Here is a 22,796-nt window from a genome sequence, read left to right as displayed (position 1 = left end):
TTTGTATCACAACCTCATATGAATGTTATATGAAAGTATGTTTTAAGAAAAGTAGTGTAGGTATATGATGTTGTGATAATGTAATTTGCAAGAAAATTTTGACAAAAAGTTTAAAATGTGTCATTTGGCCCCTCGTTGTAGGTTTAGTGTCAATGGAATGGTGAAAGTTTGATGTAATGATTGCAATGCCAGCGAGTAAGTAATTTGGTTGCGTCCACAGCTCAATCTGAAACGAAGACATTTGATGACGCAAAATAAGCAAAAACAAGCGATGTTCATTGCTTCGTATCTAGAACGATACTGAAAGTTTGTGTCAGCGAGATCCAATATTTATGCTCCAGGCAAATATTCCCCTTCGTTCTTTTTCTCCCAGTTTTCTTTGTGCACGGATACTTCAAATCATTTACCTTCGTTGATCGCCAATTTGACGGCATGGGTAGGGAAGCTCACAAATGAGCAGAAGAAATGTATGGAAAAATGAAAATTCTTTTATTTTTCATCAATATAAACCGTTTCACATCAGGGGATTGTAATACATAGCATAAAAAACAAATGTTAGGGAATTTCCGATTAGTTTTGTATGTAAATCGTATAAATCCGCTCGCGGCAAAAATAGTTATTACGTTAACTGTATTTCATAAAAACGTTACCTGTTTTCTGGTTTGGTACCCTTAATGTAAGACGTAGCCCTACGTCAAAAAGAGTGTTTATCGAGTGAAACAGCGAACTGCTGTACATAACAATTAATCTCAGTGATATAAATTCAAATAAAAATATAAACAGAACAGAACCTTAAAATTCTAATTGAAAGAACTTATGTTTGAATGTATTATTAATTCCATGTTATTTATCATTAAATTGAATCTGTTTTTCTAACATCAACCAAGAATGTACCAACACGACCCATTTGCCTGTAGGCTATTCTCTCCCGCAAAATAACACTCAAACACTTCCAATAACAGAAGAAACCCTTCCTTATCTCAACCGAAACCGATTACCATACTAATGACCGATTAGCTTACAAATTTCCCCGTAAAACCACACCATCTGTCAGTGTTTGCGTGAACTGTAAACTCACGTGCGAACGATTCTCCGTGAGCTCCTTGCTCACGCCGGATCGTAACATTTTAAGATTTCCTCAAAAATCTACTCAATTCCGGAAAACCCATAAACTTTATTGTTTAATTTTCTCCTTTTGTTTTTCTCTTTCTCTCGTCTGTGTTATTCCAGGAACAACCGATGCCACCTTCGCCCATATGGTCCATGGATGCAACGGAGCAGAGAATAAGCGGACGCAAACAAAACAAAAAAATAACACCCCAAGAAGCGAAGGCTAAAAATAAACCTGGAGACAATCTACGCCAGCCTCCTTCCAGCTTCCAGGGAGAAAGCGCAAGGATTCCTTCCGTCGGTCGTCAACTGTAACGTCGTAAATTAAAATATAAAGACGATGTTTTCGGTCTGTTTCCACCTTGTGTTCTGCTGCAGCTATAAACTAATTACATAATTGAACAAATCTGCGCCACCTCCTGCGCCCCATCCCCCGAGGCAACTCTTCATCGCCGGGAAGAAAGTGTGAAAGGATGTCGTAATTTGGTGTTTGGACTCCGGAGTCCGCAGTGAACGAAACAAATCGACTCACGCAAAAAAGGGTTAAGTGCGAACTATCGAAGATTACAGCAGTGAAGTTCAGAAACAATTAAAGGAATTGAATTGCTTTTCCCTTTCGTTTTGGGAGGGACGGAACAAAGGGATCCTCTTTCGGCAGCGCAAAAAAGCACGTTCTCCAGTTGGATAAAGCAGCGAGAAAAAAATCACAATTAAAAAAAATCTAGAAGTAGCAAGAAAGTTCGAAAAATTATGCGATTTCGTGCTATTGAACCTTGAAAATAGACAATCACGACAAATGCACTTGGGGAAATTGAAAACAAACCGATTTAACCTTTCGTTCGGGGCCGGAAACGTTCGCTCCCCACACAGACGATGAAATTCTACGGAGAAGAGAAGTGAACAGAAGGAAGTGACTGTCCTCTAGTGATTAATTTTTGATGTCGAAATGTTTGAGGGAGTGGAAAATTGAATACGACGGCTGAAGGACAAAAAAGGAAGCACAGTCTCGATAGAGGCTAGGGACAAGTGAAGAATTGTTAATTCGTGTAAATATTTGAAACCCACCGTCTTACCGGGGAAAAAGGGATACAATCGGAAATGGGTCCATCGGTGCGATTTGTAGTGGCGTTTGTAATCACGACCATATTTCTCCGCGATGTTCAAGGTAAGCTTAAACAGTTCTGTACCTAAGATAGAAACTTCTGTTTTTTACGTTAGGGTGGGGGAAAAAGCGCCATAATTTGGTAGCGTGGTACCGGCGTTGGTGCAAAAGACAGCGTTGATAGACAGGTTCTTTTCATAATAGATAGGGAAATAATCTTTCAATCAATTAGTGGGCAGGCATTATTTTTCACTTGTTCTGTTTAAAAAAGAGTGAGAGCAACATTTTGCCGTGTTCGGTGGCCTCGTTTTTTCTATAGGAGGAAAGTTGGGAAACTGAAACGCTTGCTCATCATTTAGGATTCGATGAACAAGTTTTCACCAAGTAACATAGCAGAAGTTTCAAATAACTTTTTAATATTGTAGATCCAGTTTCTGGTGAGCTGATTGTATTCGCGTTGCTCGGACATAAACGAGTATATAGTATATACACTAGGGTGCCAATAATTGTATGGGAAAAAATCGACCCTAATACAAAATGTTCACCACCTTGAAAAAACACCCTATGCAAAATTTCAGCTCAATCGGATTTAAGGGAGAGTGGCGCAAAGCGGTCAAAATTTGAGTTTTTTGAAAATCGAAAAATCACCCAAGGGGTTTTCGAAAAAAAATGTTGATGCCGAATGTCTAAAAATTGATGAGACTAAAATAAAATCTTAGGGCATATGATTAACCTAACTGTGGATAATGGAAATCCGACGTGCTCCACTATTTTATTTTAGTCTCATCATGGCCTTAGATTAATGAAGGAAGGGATGTGATGACTACTAACTGCTACTAGCCTAATTATTTTCTAGCTTTTAGTACATTAAACCGTTTAACTTAAAAGTTTTTTTTAATTTTTTTGTTTTCTAGTTTTTAATACAATATCTGTTTGATTAGTATGCTTTTCTAGAATAAAACCATTTAACTTTTTTTTTTAGTTTTGTTTCATATCTAATTTACTTTGGAATATTTAGATGATGTACTGTATTCTATAAGTAAAATCATTTCATTCCATATCGATATTGAGGGGAGTACAAAAAATACATTCAACTTTTTGAATTTATGTTGTTCATAATGTAGTGTCAATTTTTTATTAATTTGGGACAACCCTACAGACATACAAACACATATATAAACAGTTCAAGTTGAATGAAACCGTTTAAAAAAGTAATTGGCTATTTTATTACAGTGGCCATCTTGGATTTGAATTTTCCATAAATAGCTGTGACTGGTCTACTGGTCAAGCCCCTTTACTTGATTGATGGGGTTTTGAGAGAATTTGTAATCTGCTATTTTGTGGTGGCGGCCATTTTGGATTTGCTTTTTTCATAAATAACTGTGTTCTACTAGTCAAGCCCTTTTCATTTTGTACCCATATTGATGGGGTTTTGAGAAAATATGTAATTCGCCATTTTGTTGTGGTGGCCATTTCAGATATGCATTCCTCATGAATAAATGTGTTCTATTTGTCAGGCCCTTTCATTTGATAGCCATATTAATGGGGTTTTGGGGAAATATGTAATCCGCCATTTTGTGGTGGCGGTTATTTTGGATTTGCATTTTTCATAAGTTACTGTGTTCTACTAGTCAATCCACTTCATTTGATACTCATTTTGATGGGGTTTTGAAAAAATATGTAATACGCCATTTTGGATTTGCTTTTTTCATATAGCGAATTCGTTTTTAAAACTGAGTCAGTGCCAAACTAACTCTCTAATAAAAAAAACGTTTTCAGTTTCACGAATGCGATGGTTTGTTGGTGTGCGTTGTATAGTCTGATTTGTTTATATTTGGGACGACAAATGTGCAGTGTCAACGTCTGGTGACGATATTAGTGATTGGGAGGTAAATTATTCACTATCAGATCAGATGGGCCAAGTGCAGTGTAAAAATATAATAGTTTGAATGAAAAATTTTACTTCATATTGTTTGATTACCTAACACATGTAGTTCTGATACTCGCTTAACCATTTATCGATGTATTTCCTGTTTGTTCCACATTATTACTATTATAATCTAAAATCATTATTAGACACAGTTTTTGTTCAATATGTTTCTGCGATATCGAAAAAAAACTCTTATTTCATCACATAAAATAAATATTCGATACGTTAAAGTAAATTTTCATTCATAATTTTGATTTTTAAAGCAGGTTTATTCCACCTGAATATCCATCATTATTTTCGCCTCCCAATGAGAGCACACGTAGCTTAATGCCATCTACTCGAATATACTCTTCGAAATCAGAATCCGAATTAGATTACGATTCCAATAATACAAAAGCAAAAGCAGCAGGTTTTCCATTTTCATAGTCTTTATTTTTAGATTTTCCAAAACAATACTTGGAACTTGACAGTTCATTATAGTTGTATTGGTGAACCCGAGTGCCACCCCATGAAACATCTCAGTGCGAAACTAACAGCGTTCGGGGCGAACCTAGTGCGACACTAGGTTGAAACTGAGTGAATAAAAAAACGTTTTGACAGCAGTTAGTGCGGCACTGGGGTTGAAACTGAATAAAAACGAATTCGCTAATAAATTAACTGTGTTCTACTAGTCAATCTCAGGTGCACCCGTGGCCGAGTGGTTAGTGTCTCATATTATCATGCCGGGGGTTCGAGTTCGATTCCCGTTCTGGCCGGGGGATTTTTCGAATTTCCTTCGACTTGCACTGTGGTCGCGCGTATTCTAGAGCTTGCCCCTCGGAATACATTCAAGGCGTGTTATTTGGCTTAAGAAATCTCAACTAAGTATTAATAAATGACGCTAGTTAATGCATACGTTGAGATGGCTAAAGTTCCATGGGAACGTTAACTCCATTCAATTTGAACTACTAGTCAATCTCTTTCATTTGGTACCCATATTGATGGGGCTTTAAAAAAATATGTAATCCGCCATTTTGTTGTGGTGGCCATTTTAGATATGCATTCCTTATGAATAACTGTGTTCTACTAGTCAAGCCCTTTCATTTGATACCCATATTGATGGGGTTTTGGGAAATTATGTAATCCGCCATTTGTGGTGGCGGCCATTTTTGATTTGCATTTTTCATAAATTACTATTTTCTACTAGTCAATCCTCTTCATTTGGTGGTGGAGGCCAATTTGGGATTTGCATTTTTCATAAATAACCGTGTTCTACTAGTCACTCCCTTTCATTTGATACCCATATTGATAGGGTTTGGAGAAAATATGTAATCCACCATTTTGCAGCGGCCGCCATCTTGGATTTTCAAGATCATGAAATACGCAGTTTTATAGTGACTGAAGAGTTAAAAGTGTGCTCCAAATTTCAGATCACTCGGCCAACAGGAAGGGGGTCAATTTGATATTAATGTGGGACAGCGCTACATACAAACATGTTACAAACATGTTAGAGATCAAGCTAAATAAAACCGTTTTAAAAAAAAAATTGTTATCTGGATTTTTCATCCGGAACATATTTCGTAGCAAGTATCGTGCAAATCAACATTTCGTAGCAAGTTACGAATGAAAAATTGAGATAATTATTTTCATTGGCACCGAAAACCATACTTTTCGTATCATATTCCAAAAAAAAACCCAGTCCCAGTCCCAGAGTGCTGATCTCTGACAATTTTTTTTTCGAGATGACACTAGATCTCGACGTTTCATGCAATTTTAAGACATTTAGCATAAAAAATTTTTGTTCCAAAATCCCGATTTCCTTTTCTTCCCACTTGGGTGATTTTCCGATTTTCAAAAAAACTCAAACTTTGACCGCTTTGCGTCACTCTCTCTTAAGTCCGATTGAGGTGATATTTTGCATAGGGTCTTTTTTCGAGGTGGGAACATTTTTTATAGGGTAACTTTTTAAAATTCGAGTTGACCATTTTCTTTGGCACCCTAATATACACGTTATATAGTTCTACATTTCAATATAAACCTTGATTGAAAATCTTGACGCTTTAACATTTCGTTTCATCTCTTTATAAAACTCACTGTATAAAAAGTGGGCTATCTATTTTATATTCAGCCTACCTCCACAATTTGAACACGCAGAGAATTTGGGGCCTTTTGCAACACTTCAATTTCGTACCAAAACCATAACATCTTTTGCATGTTGTTTTAATGTGGCGGATAGTTACTATTGTATCAATTTAGTGTAGTGCCAATCATTGTACCTAGCTGTTGACAAAAAAAAATGTCAAAAATCAAAACAAATATTTGTGTTTCACAAACCCATGTCCACGGGGGTCTCCGTAGCCACATTGGTTGCGCGTTCGCTTAGTAAGCGATCGATCGTGAGTTCAAAACTCAGGGCCCTCATTGACCATCTTTGTGTTGTTACAGAATAGCTACGTCCACGTAACAATCATCAGCGATGGAGATCGATCCACGGTCGAAATAAGATCGATTCATCCATACAACTGCTCTGCTCTGTCAGACACATCGGGCTACTGTTGTATAAATAACTCAACAATGATCAATCAACTGTCTCCGCTGTCCGGTGGTCCAACTGGATAATGGAAGAACAGAAAGAATACTCTTACGCCTAAATGGCTACTGTGTGAATGTATGGTATAGAAGGAATACTGGCGAATGGCAACTGTGTAATGTACTAATTATAGATATGATAACCATGTGACATGTACACGATTCAAATTCGGCTCTGTTACGGCTAAAATGCTAATGAGCCTTAAATAAATAAATGGGATAAAAAAAACCCATGTCCAGATAAAAAGCACATTCAGAAGATGATTTTAAGCCCGGGAGGATCTTCAAAGTAAATGATGAATTTTTATATCGAAGCAGTATGATCATAAAATAATAATCATAAAATAAATTTCATAACTTTTGTTCATTATTGATGTTTGATTTTCGACTATAATAGAATAAAAATGAAATAATAGGCTTACAGAAATCAATAATTAATTTCTCTCAATAAAATGCTGCTGACAAAATGTGTCTGGATTTCAAATCACGGCACAATGGAGAAATTTATAAATTTTGAACAAAAAATGATTCGGTGGAATTCTGTGCTTCATAACTTACGCGGAAGCCTCTAATTCTATAGGAACGGTAGTTTTTCTTGCTATGGTATGTCAATATTAGTTAGTAGTTGAAGTTATCAACGTAAGTGTCTAAATGTCTACTAACTACTAATGATAGGAAAATCTATTGTTTTAATACGGTATTCGGCTCCGTAGAGGTGAGGTAGTTGAGTCTCTCAAATAAATAGAATGGATAAATCAAATTTGATATCCAATCTTCCTCCTAGCGCATTTATGTGCCATTTCTGTCGGCCGACGAATGAAACCAACAGAATATTCCCATTCTCATTCCACTAATTCATGAAACCAATATCAATTGAAGCCAGAATTCAATATGATTGAAATCATTGCCAACATTGCCGGTGGGTGACATATCCCATACCCGATAGTTACTACAAAACGAGACAATGTATGGCTCCATCATTGACGCTTTGCAGACCCTGGAAAAATAGAAACCCAGAAGTACCCTGGAAACACACAAAATTCCCAACGAGAGAAACGAGAACTCTAACAATAACATTGCAAAAAAAAAAATCGCCGTTTTTCTGCATTTTCATCGGGTAACAAAGTTATAAGGTAACGGACACATCCAGGCAGTAGGTTGGTTCCATTTCATAACGCCCGCGGGCGGCGACACGAATCCTCAAATGTGTGTGACCCTCCTCCTCCTAGGATCAATATTTCAAACGGGTTACGACGAGCTGGCAGAGACGTACAATCGGGCGGTGGGATTCAATTTCAGTCTGAAAATATGCCACGGAAGTGTGTCAGAGGTGAAAAAATCTAACTAAATTAAACCCAGAGTGCGCTTTTTGGCGCTCACAACTCGTCGTAAAAATCGCTGCATTTTGAGTCTAGGAGAATGAATCAGGGATAAATATGAAATAGTGTTCTTCCAACTTCTTGATTGAGTTAGTTGCCAGTTTATCCATCCGTGACAGCTCCATTAAACAATCGAATTACCGGATAGGTAGTGCACCCGTAGGCATCTCACATCTGATTCCTAGAATGGGATAACAAGACGCACGCTTCAAGAAATACACCTGCCATCATCGTGAGAATGAGAAAAGGACGAGAGAGAGAGAGAGAGAAAAGCCACCGCAAGCCCGCCTCCGAGCGCAGGGTGTCGGAAACAAAAGGGTTGCACCAACCGTTGAGCAGCGCACATTTTATCCTTCGGTTATTTGCCTGCCTCTGGCATCACACAAATTAAGGAACGGTACAAACATACATGCCTGTCCGCTCGAGTCCCTATGCAGTCCGGGATGTGTGTTCCTTCTTCCCGTGCTCTGTCCCTGGGGATAATCAGAGTGAGGCGATGAGTGGGAGTGACTTTTCCAGGTCATGTTTGGCAAACCTCTGCCCGCGTGTCGTACCGCTTTGGTATGTCTCGATTGAGGCCCTTCGCCTACCTCCATCCAACATATGCGTTAGATGTATGTATCTGCTTACCTGGTTACTGTCTGCCTAAATATCTTGGAGGAATTCCAATCAATTTGATTGGTTTAATATTGATTTTCCTTTGAGTTTTCTTTTTCTATCGGTCGTAATTGAAAATAACTTTGTTGCTTCTGGGGCTGAAGAAGAATGACTCTTGCTTTGGAAGTATGTTATTCTTAGAAACAGAACTTCGAAAAGATGTCATCGGCAGAGATGCCAAATCTACGAATGTGTTCGTAGATTTATGGATTCCGATTTTTTTTTTTATACGGATTATCTAGTGCAATCTGTATGGGAATATCCATCATTTTTCCGGTAGATTGATTGGTCAGCACATAATAATAATTTCGACGTGGGAACAAAAATACCTCCGACTTGCATGTATATTTGCAGAGCGGATCGCCACAGGTACATCGATTTTGATGTCCGTGTTGGGGAAACCGTAAATCGGGCTAATCAAAACTTGGTAGTTGGGTCGTTTAAATAACGCTTGACATTTGGTCGGGGTTCTGCCAAAACGAACCAAGCGCCAAAAACATTATTTTGAGATATTTCAATTTGATGTTTGGACTCCCACTTATTGACTGTGTCTGATCAAATCTATCATTTTGTCGCTCACGTGTTACAAACAGGATGTCAAACATAATACTCCCTTTCATGCTGTAAGCACACATCTTCGTCAATTTCTGATTCTGAACCTTTATGAAAATGAAAAAAAATATAGGAGGTTGTGTCCAAGACACGACCGCATTGTTGACGTAGAACTACGCTGTAGTTTAATTCAAGTCGCTTGTTTTCAACTGCGGATATTATTTTATAATGCTACGAAAATTTTGAAATAACCATTCTACCACTTTGGTCACCCTGAAATTTTTTAAATTGTAGAATCAGAACACATAAACAAATGTATGAGTAAATGGGAATGCTTCCAAATTTCATCAATTTAAACCATATACAGACTATGGGATTGTAATACATAGCATATCAAACAAATCTTAGGGAACTTCCGATTCGTTTGGTATGTAAATCGCCAGAATCTGTTCACGGCAAAAATAGTTGTTAACGTTAACTTTATTTCATAAAAACGTGACCTGTTTTCTGATTGGGCACCCTTAACGAAAGACGTAGTTCTTCGTCAAAAATCGAGGGGTTGTACCCGAGACACGACCCCTTAGAACGTAGGATGGTTTGCGTGGTTTTGTAAAATCATTTTGAGAAGCAACGATTCATTATTGCCTTTGTGAGAACAATAGACTAATTGGTCATATGTCGCAATTCGTTTCTTCATATCACTGCACGCTTTGCACTGAGTATTAGAGTAACGAGAAGCATCTTTCGTGCAGTTGCAGCGATAAAAATGAAACATCGCGAGAATGACCGTTTATTTATTTTTTTTTTATTCTGTTCTATAGTGACTTTCAACTCATTTGGCTGGTTCGTCACTTTTACTTCCATTTTTGGAAGAATGTCGGGAGTGAGAATTGAACCCGTGACCTTTAGCGTGAGAGGCATGGATGTTACCACTACGCCAGATCGCCTCCCTAATGACCGTTTATGAAAAATCATTTCTCGACTCTCGGTTAAAACCGTCAACAAAGCTAGGAGCAAAACTTTGTTCACAGCTCGAGGGGAAACATAAAACACAAAACGAGCAGAATAAGTGACCTTTGTTGTTTCGGACACAGAATGATTTTGAGAATTTTCCTCAGAGGACATGCAATACTTATACGCTTACTTACTATTCCTCTTCGTTGTTTCTATTCTAGCGGCTGCATAAGATTCCCGTTATAGACAACTCTGTTCGGGAAAGCACACGAATGGACAGAACAAATGTATGGGGAAATGTGAATGCTCCCAATTTTTATCAATTTAAACCATATACAGACTATGGGATTGTAATGTATAGAATATTAAACAAATCCTAGAAAATTTCCGATTCAATATGTATGCAATTCGTTAAAATCCGTTCCAAGCAAAAATATTTAGTTATTAACGTTAACTTTATTTCATAAAAACGTGACCTATTTTCTGATTTGGCACCCTTAATGTAAGACGTAGTACATGCTAACTATTAACATAATATCATTACACAACACATTAGTATTTTGAAACGGCTCTGGACTAATTTCATGAATGGTAATAATAAATTGCCTCACTTATGCTGTTTTTGACAAAATAATATCTCAATAATTGAAAAATAAATTGATTTAAGAATGCATTACAAAAATGCAGACCAGTCTCTTAGCACGCTTCTATACTTCATGGCAGCCCGTTGGCTGTCTTACTTACCAAATCCCAACGACATCTGATTCCAGGAGCTGTTCCAAACATAAAAATCTGTTGAAGATTCGGATCTGCCTTTTTGGAGAAAACGCTCATTATCGTCCGATTTTTTATTGGATCGCTTTGGTTGAATACAATTTCATTTTTTTAACAGTTTGCTACACAGAACTTTTGTTTTGGAGCTGTTGTCAATTGCCCGAATGACATTGTAAGTTTACAGTTGATAGATTGTCATTTTCTGCATCCAGTTGTGTAAATAATTTTTTTTTAAATTTTTGAAAAACATGGCAGAACCCCGACCATTTTACAGTTATTCAATTGTTCATCTCATGAAAAATAATATTTTATTAATTGTGACGCGTAGAAATATTTCCTATCAATTGTTGCAAACGTCCTTCCGATCTGTTAAGAAATGTTCGAGTTATAAGCATTCGAAATATACGGGTGGGGTTAGCACACAAATCGGCAGAACAAATGTATGGGAAAAAAGGAAGTTCTTCCAGTTTTCTTGAATTTAAACCGTTTAGAGATTAGCGAATTGTTACGTACAGCATATCAAACAAATGTTTGATAATTTCCGATTCGATTGGTATGCTAATCATGAGAATTCTTTCACAGTGAAAATAGTTATTAACGTTTAGTTTATTTCATAAAAACGTGACCTGTTTTCTGATTTGGCACCCTTCCTGAAAGACGTAGTTCTACGTCAAAAAATCCCGGAAAACCTGGCATTTCTGGCCTTACCGGTCTGAATTTAATCGTATCAATATTATTTCAAGCAAATCCTCGAGCAGCAAGATAACTCGTAATTACCCCCAAAAGGACATCCTAATTAGAAAATATCTCAATGTCTTGATTAGTTCAGTAATTTTAATCAAAAGTATTTGTTCGAGCTGCACACCTTGTCGGAGGGGGTTGAATGAAGTCAAACGGAACACGAGTCAAGTTCAAAGAACCGCCCGAAAAAATCTCCGTTGTGTTGCACCCTCTTGCTGACAGCAAGATTTTCCCCCCGTTTGTGCTATGGCAAAGTTATTTTAATTGGAGAAGAGTGAGCGGAAAAAAACCTCATGTTTTGTGTGCAGTGTCTCTGTCATATGAACTTTTCATGAGCTCTCCTCCTCCTCCTCCACCTCTAATGACCCAGAGCTACCCTCGGTTGCCCTGTGATAAAAGGTAGCAAATCTTTGCAATCTGGTCCGAGCAGGAAGGAAGCAACAAGGAAAATCTTTTCATTTTCCCTGCTCCCACCCCCAATTGACTACGTCTGATCGGAATCGAACCGATAAGCCACCTGTGTAAGACCGTTGATGCTTCGAAGGCTAGAACAGCAGCAGAGCGACATTAATTATCAAAGAGATTACGTCCTGATTAAATGGTATTTATTTTTCTAGGAACGGTATCGTAACTCAGTGCTGTGCAGTTCGGATTCTCGGGTAGCCCCAGAGAGTGACACGGTGTTCAAGTTGCTCTGGCAGAAGTTAAATCAACCGTTGTTGTTGTTGTTGTTGTTGTTGCAACAATAAGATTACAGCGGGTGTCGGTGATGCTGCGAGGTAACGTGATTTACAGTGGCGACACAAAAGTTTAGAGGACCATTTTTCAAGCACCCGTTGCAATGTTGTGATCGTTGTTGGCGTTGCCGAAACTCGAAAACTGCTCGCAGTAGTTTCTCACATTCACCCGGGTACAACATAAGCGGATTAAGGCGGCTGATTGATGTTTGATTAGGTGGAAAGTGGAGAGTCATCTTCGGTTCGGTTGGCTATGGCGTGGATCCTGCCCACCTTCACGTGTGTACACGAACAACAATTCCGAGAGAATACTTCCATACACATACATACAGGCGACCAACCACCGATGCAGTGCTGCAAAAACGACCAACCACAATCCCAAAATTTCCCCTGGCTCCCTCGGCGGACCAAATCCGGCTGACAGTCGACGTAAGGAAAATAAATTAATTATGATCTAGACTGAAAAGGGGGATTAAGTTTCGATTCGGCTTAGGGGAAAGATGAATATGCATGGCAGCCGAGAGTACCGGATAAAGAACGTGACGGGGTTTTGGGGACTAATTAGTTTTGAATTGCAAGCTTTTTCGGTCGGTGAGCGTTTCCGAGAACAATCGTAGCCCCACGGTTGGCCACGGTTATTTGGGGCCGAGTGAAGGGTTGCGCAAACACAGAGAGATAAGCTCTTCTTGTAAATAAATTCAAAAACAAAACGTGTGCGAGTTGCCATAACAGAGGATTAGGAGCGAAACAAACATGTGAGTCAGCGAATGTAGGAAATAAAATGAGACGAGTTATAGGAGATGCAAGCAACGCTCACGCGGTAGAGTCCCCAGAGATTACGTACCTGATGATAATTAAGTTGGAGATCTGTGTGTATGAAACATTTTTCAAACCGTTTTGTTATACTCTGAGGAATGGCAGTCATAGTACAAAAAAATATATTTTTCTTGACAATAAATCTAACTCTATATAGGCCATTAGTTTTCGTTTTGTTAATTTTTGAGTACTAACAATTTATTTTTGTTACCATCAAAAATTATATCATGAACAGCTGAAAAGGGAGAAAAATATACAAAAATGTTTATACTCCAAAATGTAAGTGTAATCATTCAATACAGCCTGTTAATTCAATGAAGCTATTTATTATTTGAAAATCTATCGTTTCAACGAATTTTTACTCCACTGACGATGAACTTTTTCACTCGAACACATATTCAGTCTCATTAATACCTTCCTGATCGCAATATTCACTTAATAACATCATAAAGAATGTTGCAAAAAAAACTTCGATCATAGAATTTTTACCAGAATGAATGTTAACGTAGGATAAGGTTTTTCGGGAACATAGGGAAGTAGCAAATAGAAAAAACTAAAAACGAAAATTGTTCAATTTCGAGCGTTTATTGCTCAGTCATTTTCAGATGGATTTAGGAGAATTATGGTAACAATCTATTGCGATACCAAGAATTATGAAATTAGCAAAGGTTGATTTTGCTAAAAATGTGTGGAAATGAGAGCTACTAATATCCCATACATTTGTGCAGACTGCAAGGAGGTTCCCTAACGTTGACTACACAATCCGACACCGTGACGTTATTGACACCAACGATCATTCACGATTCTTCAGTCATCTCGCCAAAAATCGGGGAACAGTGATCCTCGAGGCTTTTCAAATGGACTTTCTCAAGGTCGAGAGTTAGTTGTAGTTTTTCTAAATGGGCCTTTTCAACGCTCAAATGAATTAAACAAGATTACCACATTTATGATTCAACACTATTACTTATACATTGGCGATACATGCAAGCTGCGAGGACTGTTGTACTTGAGTGAGAGAATGTAAAAAAAAGTCTTTCACGGCTCAGTAGCTGAAAGGCTGCTGCTACAGGTTACAAGCGACTGTGGAATACTTTTTTACAGATATTCAAAAACAAAATACAACAAACATGAGACTAGGTTGTAAACTATATACGATACCGGATACCGATTATTATATATTTGACTAGCTGACCCGGCAAACTTCGTTCCGCCCAAAATTTGTTTTTTTGTTATCAATGCCTTCAAACATTCATTCTATAAAATTCCTAGTACTTCTACCAAAACTTATCATTATACTATCAGATCATTTTCAGACACAATTCTCGTTCAAGATTTTTCAACCACTTGCAAATAAAATGTTTCTCGTTACATGGAATAAATGTTTGATACAGAAAACATGATAGAATAAAGACAGACCCCTCCCTTCTTCTCCCTTTAGAGAGGGGGGAGGAGTGTCTATTCACCATAGTAACGTTTCGTACCCCCTAAAATCTTCACATGCCAAATTTGGCTCCATTTGCTTGATTAGTTTTCGAGTTATGCAGAAATTTGTTCTTCATTTGTATGACAGCCCACCCTAAGAGAGGGGGGAGGAGTGTCGAACCACCATAGAAACATTTATTGCATCCTAAACCTCCACATGCCAAATTTGGTTTCGTTTGCTTGATTAGTTCTCGAGCTATGCAGAAATTTGTATTTCATGTGTATGGGAGCCCCCCTCTAGAGAGGGGGGAGGATATCGAACCACCTTAGAAATGTTTCTTCCCCATAAAACCCCCACATGCCAAATTTAGTTCCGTTTGCTTGATTAGTTCTTGAATTATGCGGAAATGTATGCTTCATTTGTATGGCACCTCCCCTCCCCCCTCAGAGAGACAAGAGGAGTGTCTAATCACCATAGAAACGTTTTGTGTCCCCTAAAACCTTCGCATGCCAAATTTGGCATTTTCATGACTAGTTTTCGAGTTATGCAGATATTTGTCTTTCATTTGTATTGCAAAGGGGGTGGATTGTCTAACCACCGTGAAAACATTTATTGCGCCTTTAAAACATCCATATAGCTAACTTGGTTTCGTTTGCTTGATTAATTCTCGAGTAGCAAAAATTTTTGTTTCATTTGTATGACAGGTGGCGCTACGCTCGTTACATCGAACTTCGTATCATCGATCGTAAAAGGCGACTACACAGTGACGCGAACAATTGCGATTCGAAGGAAAAACAACAATATGGAATTCATCGTTGATGCACATCGTTCATACGACTCTTTCAATGTTCTTACTCAATAGTACTAACACGTTCCCAACGTTCGCCTTTATCATCGTAGTATTACTTGTATCATTTAAAAAAAAAAAATCTTTTTTTTTTGTATCAAAAATTTGAAATGAAAAATTAGCTCAACATATCAAATGTTTTCTATGTAAAAAAGTAATTTCTGCAAGTAAGGAAAAATTTTGAACGAAAATTGTGTCTGGTGATTACTTAATATTATAAATATGTTGAAGTTGTCTAACAAATCGCTGGTCTCATTTCATGAACTGTTTTTAATCGAGCCGTCCATTTTGGAAACGGCAAGCGCATATTTTCCACCGAGACAACAATTGAACGAAATTTATATTAATTTTCTTCATCTCATTTTTCTACTCAATATAATATATTACTTTTTTCGCTTTACATTTAACTTTTGAGAGATCAAACATGTTAGTTACGTTAACGAAATACATTGAATCAAGAAACATTACGCTCACATTCATTCAAATCTTTTCATTCTGTTCTGTTTTGTTGATCACTTTCGAATAATTTTATAGATCGTTAAAACATTCAAACACGCTTATAATACATTATCTATGTTTCATTTAACACCCATAATAATCACTAGAAAGAATTTATATGGCAGAACAACGTTTGCTAGGTCAGCTAGTACGATATATAGTTTGGTACGCGCGTTCGGTTTTGATGACAATACGCTAGTGTGTATTCCATGGCATGTTGTGTAGCCGTTTATTATTATGTGGATGTGTGTGTTCTTTAGAAAGACGGTAAAAAAAGAAAACGGAAGAGGGATTGTTTTCCCTGAATCAAGAGAGAGGTTGATCACAAGCATCTGAAATGCAGCTTCCTTTAAACAATTTTGCAATGGTGTTTAGTCGATACAAGTATTTCTCTCGAAGGTTTACAAATAAAACCAAATGTAGCGTTCGTTCTATAGCCTTCGTGGAGAGAAAAGTATTGCAATGTATGCTTCGCCTGTTTTCAACTGAGCATAAATAACCCATTCGCAATTGCAAATCACAGTCTCAACCCTACTAGCGGGCAAACAAGGTTTATTTCTCATGCTGAGAGGTTCTACAGATATTTTGTATGGTACATAGTAAGATCGGAAGATAGAGCGGTGAAGTTTGGTTCGATGGAAGCATCGTGTCGACTTTCATGCGGTCTTGAGAGGGTGCTCCTGTATTTATGCAGAACACACACACCTTGTTGTTTTTATGCGTTGCCGAAGGTAGATTGAAGTGGTTAAGAAACGAGCAACAATGATGTTGCGAGAGCAAATAATCGTTCGCGATGAATACTGCATTGCTGCATTACTATAAAGAAATAAATTCTTATCTCTAGTGAGGGCTTCCTCTGTTTCTACAAAACCATCCATCGGTCCTTTTAGGGCCCAAAAAACATCTTTGAGCTATTTGAAATGAAATTTACCGATACATTCGAAAGTAATATCCGATATAATAAAAACGCGAATTGAGTTTCATAACTTGTACGATACAGCTTCGGTTCGAATTTTCTGTTGCCGATCTGAAAATTTTGCCAAAACACTCTGTGTGGTCATAGTAAACGAATTCTCGGTGTATTGAAAATTGTTTTGACGTAGGACTACGTCTTTCATTTCTATACCGGGGTGTAAAATCAAAGTTTCGAAAACGAAAGCGTTACGCCGGAGACCGAGATTTTGAGCGTTAATAGCTCCTAAACAACTGAACGAACCGGTATGATAAACACTTCATTCGAAAGATAAAATGTCTACGCGTTATATACTTGTTACTTTTTGATCCAAAAACTTGTTTCAATAGTCTTAAAATTGCTTTCAAAACAGGCTATTGAAATCATCAATCGGTATATAAGCGAGCGCCGCTTGGAAGTCCACTCAGTTATAATTGAACAGCGATTGGAGCATGTTGTCGCTATTGTGGTGAAGCCTTTCGTTTATCATGAAAGCGCGGATGAACGGTGTCACCAAGAGCCTGTTTGTGCACCTTAGGCCAGAAGAGAATCCATCAGGAGGAGAGTGATGCCTCAAACGGTTCCCCGGGAAGAGATCGGAGCAGCCGCCACACACACACACATACATGTGCGGAACTCTTCGTTTGGATGCCATTCAGCATCGAGAAAATTCCAGAAAGATCCAATCGTTACTGTAAAATACATTCATGCAAAAGAGTTCATTTTAATGTTTTCTATCCATGTAACACTGCGACTAAATATTTTTCAATCAAGTGCTATTAACAGGTGGTTATCGAGTTAGAATTAACCACCGGTGGGCTTCGAGTATCGAGGAAAATCAGGAAAGAACTGATCGTTGCTGAAAAATACTCTACCAGTTCCCCTGGGAATTGAAAAATACATTGATGCGAAAGAGTTTATTCTAATGTTTCCATATAACACTACAACCAAATACATTTGGTTTTGTGATTTTTCAATCGATCGCAATTGACAGGAAAGCTTCTGAAAATTATTCTTCTCCATCAGTAGAAAATTTTCGTATCCAATATTGTATGCGCGCGCAACGGAAAATGTTTCGCATCGCGAAAATTATATAATTTTCAATCGATTAATGCTCAGTTGCCGAAAGTTTCAAACTCAGAGAGTTCATTCGCCTCTAGTTTGTCTTCCGAATTGCCATCGTAAACCACACCTTCTCTCGATTCAATCACGCACAAAAAGCATACTTGAGCGATATTCTGGTGGTGAAACGTATTCATTTTTCGTGAGGACATCGACAAGACAACATCGTAATTGAACGAGCTGGACGGCGAGGGATCGAGGGATTCATTACCTGGCCTGACCTGACCTGAAAGACATGCAGTTTGTTTGGAACTGTGAGTGAGGGCAGAAATGCCGATCCATCAGAAGGAGAAGAGAAGACGACCGAGATAGTACCAGCATCGAAATTGGTTCCGCTTGAGGTATCGAAGCAACTTCCACACGCATACACGCGTGCAACTCTTTACGTTCGCTGCTTATCGAGAAGAATCCGGAATGAAGTGATCGTTGCTGCAAAATAATCTGCCAGTCCCACTTGGACTTGAAAATTACATTCAAGCGGAAGAGTTTATTGTAATGTTTTCTATCCATTTAATAATGCGACCAAATACAATTAATTGTGTGATTTTTCAATCAAGTAAATTCAACAGGTGGTTATCGAGTTAGCATTAACCACTGGCGAATTTCGAGAAGAATCGAGGAGAATCCGGAAAGATGTCGTTGCTGCAAAATAATCAGCCAGTTCCCCTTGGAATTGAAAATTACATGCAAGCGAACGAATTTATTTTAATGTTTTCTATACATATAATACTGCGACCAAATACATTTAGTTCTGTGATTTTTCAATCAAGTGCAATTAGCAGGAAAGCTTCTGAAGATTATTCTTCCCCATCAGTAGGACATTTTCGTATCCAATATTGGATACATAAAACCTTGTGCCTCCAACGTAACGCTCTCGTTTTCGAAGTCCCCCAAATATTCATTTATTCATTCATTCAGAATGAACTCAGATTCAACTTCAAACAAATGATCACTAAATCAACGATAGTCCTACGTCATCATTGCGGTTATACCATAGATATAACCCACTTCCTGTTTTTCAGACAGATGCAACGAATACACGATCACAGTCATTTGTATGATGTACTAATACTAACTTTCGCAACAAGTTCCGAATGAAAAGTCGAGATAACTATTTTTATTGACACCCTAAACCATAAGTTTTACCTCGCATTCCGAAAAAACGAGTCCCATAGTGTAGATTTTTGACAAATAAAATTCTCGAGATGACAGAAGATCTCGACGTTTTAAGCAATTTTAAGACATTTGGCATCACAATTTTTTTTAAAACCCCGATTTCCTTTACACCCCCCTTGGATGATTTTTCGATTTTCAAAAATTCAAACTTTGACCGCTTTGCGCCACTCTCCCTTAAGTTCGATTGAGCTGATATTTTGCATAAGGTGTTTTTTCGAGGTGGTGAACATTTTTTATGGGGTAATTCGAGATGACCATTTTCAATGGCACCCTACTCTGCCCATGATTGCATAAGAGACGTAATAACCAACACCATTAGTGTTGGGGAAACGCATTTTTGTTGTATTTTGGCCTACAAGCATAATCATGCAAATTTCCTATGAAATGATCTGTCCGCGTTGAAGGATATTATCGGCAAAAAGAGGGCCTAGGTAATTTTGCGTATTATAACATATTTTTTCCATTTGGAAAACGCTTGCGTCTATTTATGCGGACAATCAATCGTTTCAATGAGATAGATAGTTCGCATAGCTAGACGTAATCACCAGGTTGCTCTGTTTGTAACGTTAGTATTTACAATTCCGATAATAGCCAAAACGTCTCCGTCGGTAGTTTCAGTTGTTATCGGATAAAATCAAAAAGCTTTGAAAGAAATTTAGTGAAATGTCTGGAAAAGGTGCTCTTGATTTGTTTCGAGTCTATGATAGTACTTTTTTCCTGAAGAATACTCTATATGATAAGAACAGCAGGTTCGTGTTTTTTCAATTAATTGAATTTGTAAAGGCAATCTGCAATGTTGGTAATTTTAGCAACATGATTTACGGACATCACGTTCAATGGCATAAAGATGGTGGAGTGACTTTTTCCAACCGTATGATGAAACGCTGAGTATGTGGAATAATTCAATGTTGAATCCGAGGAGTTATAATGCTAAGAACCAATATTATTTTATTTTACTACTTATCTGATTGTTTCATTATCTACTTGAAGATTCAGATGCAGAAATTTAGGTAATTTATAACATTAAAATACACAATTGCTTCTCTTTGTTCATCGTGTACAGAAAATAGTAATTAAATGAACAGCGTTTGAATGGTTTCTTATACTCATCTATTAGGAAACACTAAGTAATAACACACTATCGTGACAGACATGTTTGGACTCTACAAAGAATGTGATTCAAATGTAGATTTAGCTTATAGCACATAATACTGCCACTTGTTGATTGTCGAACGATGTATGAAAGCTGTATGGAACTACGTCTGTTATGCGGACAAACAGTGATTTTTCGGAAAAGTTTTTTCAAAATTGCTCAGATGTTTTCGAACAAAAAATGTTTGTTTGCATGTTGAGCAAACGTATTACATTGTGTAGAATGGGAAACAGCGAAAAAGTCGATTTTGTTCATTTTGTCGTTTACGTCTCCTATACAATCATGGGCAGTACTAGACACATTGGTTATGTATGTTCATTTCACTTTACAAATCGTTATGAGTGTGAAAACCGCACTTCACGGTTATAACAAATAGCCACCACAATCTATGTTGCTATTCAATCTTTCTGACCATAAGTTTGCGATTTTTCGATTATAAAACTAGATAGGTTTGTGTCCAAGACCCTCTTGGTGTTGTGTTGAACGTATTTAGGGTTGAACGAAACTGACAGTTTACCGCGATAAAAACACTATGTATAACCTCAGTTGCGCGTTCCTTATCCATTTACTGCTTGAGTATGATGATGCACATTTCACAACGGTAGAGATTTTTTGAGAGATTTACGATATTCCTATCTCAAGGAAAAATGTCGATTCAAAATAATTTTTCGGACTACTCTGTAATGAAATTGGGTGCCCTAATAAAAAAAAAATAAAAAAATAGGGGTCTAATATTTTTCGTTAAGGAACAAAACTGCTACTCTTCACGATAATCTAAGAACCACTATATCGGGTTGGCATGGAGTGGCTGTATCATGAACTTTATAAACCTCAGTCACGACTTAAGATTCCCAAGAAAGAGTTGTGGTGTGAACGACGTCAGCTTTAAGGGCGGACCCCTGTCTGAAAGGTCGAAAAATAATGAATTTTCGTAATTTTTTATTCGGATGTAAGGATAAAAGTAAAGTGTTCGGATATTTTGGTCATTGTTTAAGGTATATTTGAAGATGTATTTTTCATTTTTTGAGTGCACGAATAACGATTATTACGCTGTTGACAGCTGGATGCGTAGATGCAGTCTGAAAATCGGTACCTTGCTGGTGGTATCGGTTCTGAAGCAACGGGGTGTCGTGGAACACATTCCAATGCATATTTTGAAAGTTTAGGACAATACCTAAAGAGCTACATAGGAAAAAAATTGCTGTTTAGAAGCTCATAAAAATCGAACAAATAAGATATCAAAAACGGCTATGTAACGCTTTAGATAATTCATTTTTACATGCTGATAATAGATTTCAGCCAAATCGGTCGAGTAGATCCTGAGATATCGATACCACCAGGTGAAGAAACATGGTTTTGAGAAAAACGAGTTTGAAAATTCGTACAGCAATACTATATCCCTTGAGGTGACTTCATACTTTTGGCTGTAACTTTTCAATTAAATCAAATATCAAAAAATCCTCTTAGGACATCATTTCTGAGGGCATAAGCTTCCCAAAAATGCAAAAAAACAATAATTCGATTTTTTTCGATTTTCCAGACCGGGAATACACATCTTCCTAAATTTTTTGAATACAGCCGATCCTCACAGTAGCAGAACTACAACTGTGAAAATAAATCGGAAATGTTGCATTTTTTACACTCCCGTCCGGTGCAATTTCAGTGCAAGTGTGGGCCTCTAGGTGCAAATGTTTCTCTTCTCCTTCGCATTTTTGATGTTTGATGAATAATTTTGACATGTTTCTGGTCTGGATGTGGTAATGCAGGGTGTTTAGAAAGGATCTCGCAATCGGTATCGGTATACAAAAATTGTGCCGTGCCATTACGTTAGGTTAACGATCGTGTTAGGGAGCACTGCTTACTCGTGCCAATGGATCAATCTTCTGGGATTGTGATTTCTATTAGATATGTTTGACATTCTCCAATTTTTCTAGAACGAGCACCTCATCAGTAAACCCAAACCTGATTTTTTCTTAAATAGAACTATGCCGAACTATGTCTTTACAACCTTTCGAATTTGTTGTAACGGCTCGCGAAGTTTGAAATTGAATATTTCTAATTTATGCAGAGCTGAGTTTTGCAATTTTCGATGTCATATTTTCGGACACCAAACATTCGCACGTTTTCATTCGATGTCGAAAAAAAGTTCTGGTGTGTACAACGCCAGTTTGAACAGATTAAAACTATGATGGCTGTTCATTCGAGAATCTATCGAGAAAACACAAATATGACAAATATTTAGCAGAGTTGATTACTTTTCTAGGAAAAAAAAATAATTTGTGTATTTCCCTGAACCAAATGAATG

General features: G+C 37.6%; 1 protein-coding gene across 2 annotated transcripts in view; it reads left to right on the top strand.

Annotated features, from left to right (window-relative positions):
• Positions 1 to 22,796, top strand: part of LOC129776084 (roundabout homolog 2-like) — a 256,454-nt gene that overhangs the window by 43,071 nt on the left and 190,587 nt on the right. For both annotated transcript variants that reach the window (XM_055781484.1, XM_055781483.1), the window contains exon 2: positions 1,231 to 2,275. In XM_055781484.1, coding sequence (XP_055637459.1) covers positions 2,209 to 2,275 — 67 coding nt within the window. In that variant the 5' untranslated portion in view covers positions 1,231 to 2,208. The remainder of the gene's footprint in view (positions 1 to 1,230; positions 2,276 to 22,796) is intronic.

This window comes from Toxorhynchites rutilus, chromosome 3, assembly GCF_029784135.1.
Source record: "Toxorhynchites rutilus septentrionalis strain SRP chromosome 3, ASM2978413v1, whole genome shotgun sequence".
In the NCBI taxonomy this organism is placed as follows: Eukaryota; Metazoa; Arthropoda; class Insecta; order Diptera; family Culicidae; genus Toxorhynchites; species Toxorhynchites rutilus.
This window is presented reverse-complemented; position numbering and strand designations above follow the sequence as displayed.